We start from the raw sequence: 8,012 nt of genomic DNA, 5'->3' as shown, positions 1-8,012 counted from the left end.
AGTTTTTATTCTTTATTTTATAAATAATAAAATTTTAAAAATAATAAATTATTGTAACAATCTTATGTTAATATTCTTTTAAATTTTTAGTCAAACAAATATATTATTTATTTTCAATTCTAATTTTTATAATTATAAGATTCAAATTACAATAATAAATTTTTCTAAAATTAAAATATAATTATAAATAATTTATATTTAAGTACAATTATTATTCTGATTATTTATTAATTACTAAATGATTATATTAATTATTTTGTCTAATTATGTAATTATTAATTTAAAAATGAAATTAATTTTTAAAAATAAAGTTAATAAATAATTTTTTAAAAACTACAAAGGACCTAATTAAAAAATAAATGAAACTATAAGAACCTAATAAAAAGAAAAAAAATAGAAGGACCTAATTAAAAACACACCAAAAGTAAAAGGACCTGATAAAAAGAAAAAAAATTATAAGGACCCAATTAAAAATCAAATGAAATTATAAGGACCCGGAGATTAATTATCCCTAAAGAATTTTTCCCCCGTTGTTAAAGTCGGTGCCAAGGCAGCTCAATATAAATTTATAATCAATGATCAAGATCAGATGAGAAGATATTTTCTGTTCTTTGAAGTTGTGGAAAGAAACTAAGCACGAGTATTAGTGGTATTCCAGTAAAGTTACAGTTCACGATATAAAGAATTCAAGCGCTCCTCCTCCTCTCGTTGCTATTTAATGATCCCTGGTATTCACACTAGAGAATGATACGAAGAAAAAGATAGAAATACAACTTAAATCAGGTACCACCACCCTCTGTTGGCGTCGCACATGGTGCCAGCGTGTTAGGAGGAAGGGTAATTCCACCCCCTCTAACTGATATATTGTTGAATTTGACAGAGCTTGCCCTGCTGACCAGATTTGAGTCAAGAAATACCACAATCACAGTAATGTCATCATGGAAATGTCGTCGAACCCCACGGTCAATTTTCTTTAGGTCCGAATATCTCATTTCTCTCTTCTTCGCTGCTTCTTGAAGGGCAGCTTTCACCAGTCTCCTCGCGCTTGCCTGAAATCATAACACGTAAAATATTCATCCATTTTCAACTAAGCTTGCTGCCTTGTATGCTTTACCAACTACGAACACGATCATAAGAATCGCTTTAAGGTGTTTCATAGCCATGCATTAATCAGGAGAAAAATTTTAGATCTATTTATGTTATTAAGTAGTTGAAACCTATTATATGCAATGCCATTTCCTAGCTCATTGCTTATCAAGATTATCCGACAGTTTTGCTGTAGCTTCAAGGGCAAGGAGCGAAACATACCATAAAAATATCAGCTTATCATTAATCTTTGAACTTTGATGTTAACAAAAACTCATAACAGATGATTAATTTTGCAAGAGTCAGCAAAACTAAGGGAAGGCTTCATGATCCAGAATTAGAGTTCTACAGGATAATGATATCAGACAACACATTTTTAGGTACATATAGAAGAAAAAAAATCCTGCAACTTCAAATTCAGTTAGACTGCTAGACCACAACAGAGCAGGAGATTATATTCCTCTGGCCAAACAACTTCCGTTTGTAATAATGGCGTTTACCGTCTAGAAACAATTTAAACAAAGAGTTTGCATAGCAATGTCTATTATTGTGGCATATAAATTCATATCTTACACTGCGGGGATTGTTTTGAACTATATCGACTGCTTCTTGATTGCTAAGGTGCTCCCAGAGTCCGTCAGACGCAAATATAACAAACTGATCATGTGGCTGCAACTGGTGCACTGATATTGATGGTTCTGAGCTCAGTATTGGCCTCTTGAATGGCTCACGAAGTCGAAATTTAGCATATAGAGGTTCTCTATTGAACTCAGCCTTCTTCAAATATACATCCCCAATGGATCTAGAAATCTGAAAGGTAAAGGATTCTATAATGACATATTTGGATTAGAGGGGAAAAAAAAAAGATGAAAAATTAATTTACTTCAATTCAAGTCATGCTGATGCTGATATACTTTTCCGGTTGATGAGACCTGATCAAGAAATCAGAAATATAATTGTTTTTCCACTATTATAGGATCTGAATAAGACTTGAGAGTCCAAGTTCCCTTCCACCGAGATGGACTGACGAAGCAGTGGGTAGATGGACAGAGGGGCGTGATCATGAAGTTGAGCAGGAATTCCATATGATAATGAGATAACAAGAATTAATTGATCATTCCATGCAAATGGAAATTCTGGTTATGTAGAGTCATTATTGTGACTCTGTAACAAAAACCAATTCTAAATATGATAGCCATAAAAACATATGCAGAGTTGAAGAAAATATAGCCTAAGCCCCCTTTCTATCAACAATCTTGACAATTGTAGAAAATTTTTCTTCCTCTTCCCCCTTGGGGCACTACTAACCTCTTTTCCCCTTTGTTTTCTTTCATTTGCTTTCATTACAAGTCATTCTTCACATCCCAAAAGAATACACTATGAGGTTAATTACTCCAGTGGTGAAGTGTTTCAAACTGTAGCATAACGAGATGAAAGCTTTGAGCATAGGAATGGAGCATCTGTCATGAAGTGTATCACCATGTACAAAAAGCAGATAGAGCAAAAATATAACTGGCTTGGGCAATTATGAAAACTAAATGATGTGCTATAAATGACTCACTTGTATAAGGCCCTTCACTCGCCATACATTATGCTTCAAAACAACAATCTGTGGATCATCGGGATGCGAAGAGCGCAGCTCCTGTCTAACAGGCTCTAAAGCTGCATTGTGCTCTGTAGATAATTGCATGGCTAGAACCTCTCCAGTTGCCTTGACTGCTCTTCCCAAAACAGCACGGGAATCACCAAGATTTGCTACATAAATGTTACCATTACAAATAACACCAGCAAGACAGCACGACCCAACTGCTGCAATTTGTGGTTTCATTTGCCACTGTTTGGCAACAAGTGACATAAATCCTTCTTCTGTTGCTTGAAATGCCTTCCGGATTACATCTACAGACACTGATTGTTGCTCTGCAGTGAACTCTGCAATTAAAAGTTGAGCAAGAATTCTTTCAGCCAATCACCACGTGGAGATTAAGAATCCAAATACAGAATAACAGCCAAGCAGCTAGACAGGTACTAAGACCCTACAATGTAGTGTATACTGTACAGCTTTTCTAACCTTAACCTCACTGCATACAATAATAAGATACGTGCACATACTACGAAGGACAATCACCCCTGCCACCATTTCTTGCACCAAACAATTGAAAGCATGTCATCAGCCATGCTTTCACATTTAATCTGAGATAAAAGAAAATTGAAAGAGAGAATGAAAGGGTCCTTTTCGGTCTTGCAGTGAAAGAGTCCTTTAATTAGACCTATTCGGTTTCAACTAGCACAGTCTTGTGTACTGTAGATGAGAGGAATACACAATTCAATGAAATACAAACTTTTCCATTCCTTAATCTTTCAAAATCATATAAAAATGGGCTTGATGGCTGTTTGGGTGTATCCTAAACCGTAAACTCCTACATACATCTTCTCAATTTAAAAACAACCTAACGTACTGAAGAATTTTGAAATGGTAAAGCAGATAAAACGTGCCACAGAAATACACAAAGGACAAAATTAAGATGAAATTTTGTGATCATCTCCTATTTTCAATCAAAACATAAGGAGGCCAATCATATGGTGCTGAGTTCGAAACAATTCACTTGTCATGTTTTTATTAGAGAACATAATTCCCACCATGCAATACTATCGTCCTGACAGAATATCTTCCATCAAGAAGTTACTTACTCTTGAGATGGTGAAACAGGTGATCGTTGATAAATCGGGATGTTTCCGGTCCTCCATGGCCGTCGTAGACACCGATAAAGGTTCCATAAGGGCCAGATTCATGGGAGCTCAAACTGCCAGATTCAAGTTGGCTCTGATCCTCCAGCAAGTTATTGGCTTGGACCACAGCCATTGAAAATTCGCCGTTTAAATGCTGCCCCGAGTCCTTGTACCATAAAAGCCCATCTTGTCTACCTCCACCATCTGAACCTGTTCGTGCATAACGATGCGAAACTGGCCGAAAGCAGGCCCTCAGAAAGTTCATCAACTCTGATAACATCCCTCATCTCACCAAACAACCTTCAAGAGTTTCCACATCTATTAACGATCGATAAACTACTTCGCCCTCAGAATTTTCAGTCACGATTGAGACAGCCCGGAACTTTTCACCACAATAATGACGATCCACTACAAGACAATCAACAAGCAAATACAGGTGAATTCAATTACGGGTCAAACATCTCGCATAAGCAGAGTTGCCCTAAACTCGACCTCATTTCTTGCTAAGAAAAATGAAACTAGGACCAGGTAAGGTCCTTTACGATGAATAATTCAACAAGGGAGAAAGAGTTAAAGACAATTCTTCGCGTCTTTTCTTTCTTTCTTTTTTTTCGTGCCACGAGGTGACGTCAACCCCACTTGCTTTTCTGAGAGAGAGTTTTGGTCAGCTCGTTCGAGGCCCGACCTTCTCGTTCACATTGGAAATCAAAACCCCAAGAGTTACAATAATCTTCATAAGAGCCAATAATGACAAAAACTAAAGGTTTCTTCATTTTAAAGAAACAAATTCCAGAGAGAGAGATCTCACCCAATAGTTTGACTATTGATTAGCTATTGAATGCCCGAGTTGAAGAAGAGAATGATCTGGAAGGGAGAAGAAAGATAAGTGTGGATGAAAGCATTAGATCTGTGGATCCATCAAATCAAGAGGAAAAAAAAAGCAGAAGTGGGTTACTTTTGTAGGTGTTTTCCGCTATCTAACCAGTTAGTGCTATGCAGAGGATGAAATTGTTGAAGAGTAGAGACAAGGGAGTTTAAGATGACAACTTTAATTTCGGGTGTGCATGAAAGATTTGGCCAACTGAAACCCTTGCTTTGCCTTGGGTCTGAGAGGACAAGCCACATATAAGACCAACAAGGGAGAGCTTGGAGCCAGCAATGCAGAGGTCCAGCTCTGGGCTCCACGCCACTATGCGAGAGAGAGAGAGAGAGAGAGAGAGAGAGTCAATGAAGTAATCTGGTCTGGAAAATGATAAAGGGCGAGGTAACGTTATGGGCATTCCGTGAAATGGGGTTCGAAGGAGGACACGTGGAATTTGCGTTTTTGTTACAGCGTAAGCCGTTAACAAACGATAATTTTTCACGAATGAAGATAGAATGAAAGACCACAAGACATGGCCATCCTGTGCCCCCCCCTGCCTTTATGTGATTAGAATGGGATGTCTCAATAGATTTTTGTATCTTACTTCTTAAACAAATACAAATTTCACCTTAAATGCCATACAATCAGCCTGCTCATTGATGCTTCAGGGATGATCTTATGGGTTCTATAGCAGGGTTCTGTCAGTATTGTTCAAAATGACTTTGTAAAATTTTCGGGTGTTTTTCATCTCAGCCTATCTCAAATATCCCCAAGTCTTTAGTTTGGAGTGACTACGCATTGTTTAAACATCCAGCTACTGTTTGATTGGACATTTTTCATGGCAAATTGGTCGCGAATGATTTCTCTCCTTTTGCCTAAGGCGTATTTTAGGATAAAGGGAATCTAAAGAAATTAACTCTATGCTGTGCAAGGATTATAAATCTAAAACAATCTAGCTGGGATCTCAAAAATCCAATTCTAAATAGAAAATTACACCAAGTCCTCAACCATTGGTATGTCTCTATTTTACATTCTTCACAGCCTCCTCCTCTTCCTTTCTCCTACGATAGTCCCCTCCACTTCTTCTGTGATCTCCGCCTGGCTGGCGGATCTATCTTTTGTGTTTTCGGACGAAAAGAGGTTGAACAAAGAAGTTTGTTTAATCAAACAATCAACAACATGGATTCTTATAACGCCCAAGGTATATGCGATGAATAATGAATATGGTATACGCAAGTAACAGGATGCTTGGCTGGCTGCATGCCTCCCCCCACACACGTGTTGCTTTGTGGGATATACACTCCATATGACCCCAATGATATGTGTTTTCCGAGGTGACCATGGGAATGGCATTTGCAGGTTCCTGCAGCTGCGGATATATGTTAGATAAGATTCATAGTCAAATTTCGTCCGGTTTTTAATTTAGTCTTAAATATAAAATATTAATTTTTTTTATTTTTTATATATATTTTATGATAGTTCGTATAATGACAATAATTCTAACCAATACATAAAAGACAGCATCTATTTATTATAAATATTAACATATCTAAAAATCCGTTTGGTATAAGAGAAAATAAGAGGAGAGGAAGGGAAAGGAGGGAAAATTTCAACAAGCTTGGTTTAAAAAAGCTCTTGATTAATTTTTATTATTCTTTTATATTATTTTTTCTCCTTATTAATATTTCAAAACCTTACTTCTTTAATTTTTTTAAATAAAGCTCATTAAAATTTTTTTCTCCTCCCCCCTCTTTATTTTGCTCGTACCAAACAGTATCTAATTTTCTTAACGTACTTAAATTAGCTAAGTAGTTTTTATATTTACGTTAGAGAGCGCGAGGTAGTATTATTTCCACTGAACCCAAACGCAATTGTCACTTTTCCATACAGTATAGACGTGGAAATAACAAGCCGGCACGCGATTTCTTGTCAGCGTTGTCTTATTTCTTTTCAAGTTCACAGGATGCTTTCAGATTTCTTGCACGCATCCGGCTCATTGCCTTTGATTCAACCACATGACAAATAGCCATTTACTCGCTAGCAAACAACTTATTTACCTGATGTTATATGAAGATTTAATGGCGAAGCGGCCGATGAAACGGAAAACTCTAATGCTAAACTTGGAATAATATAATCTTGTAATCAACAGGTCTCCGGAATCCCAATGGAAAAGAGAGAGCAAATGGCGCCTGTGTACATGCGAAGCAATTGAGGTTAACATATAGCCGGAAGCCCAACGCGTTATGGAAAAGTACATATGCGGACATTGGAATGTCTAATCTTTTTCCCTCTCTGCGGAAAATTTACGTATATATGGAAGATGTGGAGTGTGACGTCAGGAATCAGATGAATGGGTGTTTGGCACTGGTGAAAGAAAGTCTTTGGGTGACGACATGCTGTTTCGTAATGGGGAGTTTCACAGGTACTGTGGCCTTTACGAGCTTAAAATGCTTTCCCTGTTGCTGGTTTTTTTTTTTTCCACATGACTATTTGTCTTTTTGGATGCCTTATTATTATATCAATGCTTATGTATAACAAATAACAAGTCGATCGGGTAAATGATAGCGTGGTGTTTTGTAAATTTTATACTATATAGAAATGAATTCTACATGTCTAAATTCTTAAGCTTTATAATAAATAATCTAATAAAGAAATCATGTTATTTATGGGCTTATGAGTATTGTAACGTCTTAATAGGATAGATTGTTATGTTTTGTGTACTGTAACAAAACTGCTAGGATTGAAAATGCACTGAAAATGTGGGGAGCACGTTGTATTATTGTAATGCTGGTTCGGTATTCGTACGTGTTTGAAAGGTGCATATCCTATTAGCTCTAAATTACTAATTTTGTTTTTTAATATAAGAATTTATTTGATTTTTATTTTGGTCATAAAGATAAAATCTCAATTTATTTTGTCTATTATATTTATTCTTTTTTTTTTCAAGATAGTCATTGTAATAATGATAGTTTTAATCAATAAATTTGATTAATATGAATATTTTAGAAAAGATAACATATATTTATTATAAATAATTAATTTAATTTATTTTTTTGATTTATTTAAATTAGTTAACTAATTCTTATATTTAATATTAGAGATAAAATATAATAAGCCTTTGATAATTATCCGTGTGATCAAGATCCTTTGATGTAAATTCACTTCAAACGGCAGCGCAGGAAATTATTGAGCCCCACCCGTGCATGTTTCGTAGAGTCATGGTCTTCCGTTCACCTTCTATGTTTTGTTTTTTCTTTCAGGGAAAAAAAAAAAAGAATCTTTCCACTCTGACCAAGACTGTGTGTATAAATTTAAGGCAAGTATTCCGTATTGATAT

The 8,012-nt window shown here is 35.8% G+C and overlaps 1 protein-coding gene across 2 annotated transcripts; it reads right to left on the bottom strand.

Moving 5' to 3' along the window:
- Positions 1 to 549: 549 nt before the first annotated feature.
- On the bottom strand, positions 550 to 5,000 carry LOC114753031 (probable protein phosphatase 2C 60). 2 transcript variants are annotated; one of them, XM_028941712.1, is made up of 6 exons: positions 4,769 to 5,000; positions 4,622 to 4,677; positions 3,775 to 4,221; positions 2,648 to 3,015; positions 1,660 to 1,896; positions 550 to 1,049 (listed from the first exon to the last, which is right to left on the bottom strand). In XM_028941712.1, exons 3-6 carry the CDS (start codon positions 4,091 to 4,093, stop codon positions 780 to 782), a joined length of 1,194 nt encoding a protein of 397 aa, XP_028797545.1. In that variant the 5' UTR covers positions 4,094 to 4,221; positions 4,622 to 4,677; positions 4,769 to 5,000; the 3' UTR covers positions 550 to 779. The 2 variants fall into 2 exon arrangements, with proteins under 2 accessions (XP_028797545.1, XP_028797544.1); XM_028941711.1 differs by having other exon boundaries at positions 4,622 to 5,000.
- Positions 5,001 to 8,012: the final 3,012 nt, after the last annotated feature.

This window comes from Neltuma alba, unplaced genomic scaffold, assembly GCF_004799145.2.
Source record: "Neltuma alba isolate B1F8T4 unplaced genomic scaffold, ASM479914v2 tig00007632_pilon, whole genome shotgun sequence".
NCBI lineage: Eukaryota > Viridiplantae > Streptophyta > Magnoliopsida > Fabales > Fabaceae > Neltuma > Neltuma alba.
Note: the sequence above shows the minus strand (reverse complement) of the source record. Positions and strands in the feature narration are given on the sequence as shown.

Excerpts from the sequence above, each read along its gene's own strand:
- LOC114753031 (XM_028941711.1), bottom strand. The coding sequence starts at position 4,093 with ATGTTATCAGAGTTGATGAACTTTCTGAGGGCCTGCTTTCGGCCAGTT. Across the intron at positions 1,897-2,647 it reads GAGTGAAGGGCCTTATACAA|ATTTCTAGATCCATTGGGGA; the intron begins GTGAGTCATTTA and ends TTTACCTTTCAG. Across the intron at positions 1,050-1,659 it reads TTCAAAACAATCCCCGCAGT|GCAAGCGCGAGGAGACTGGT; the intron begins GTAAGATATGAA and ends TTATGATTTCAG.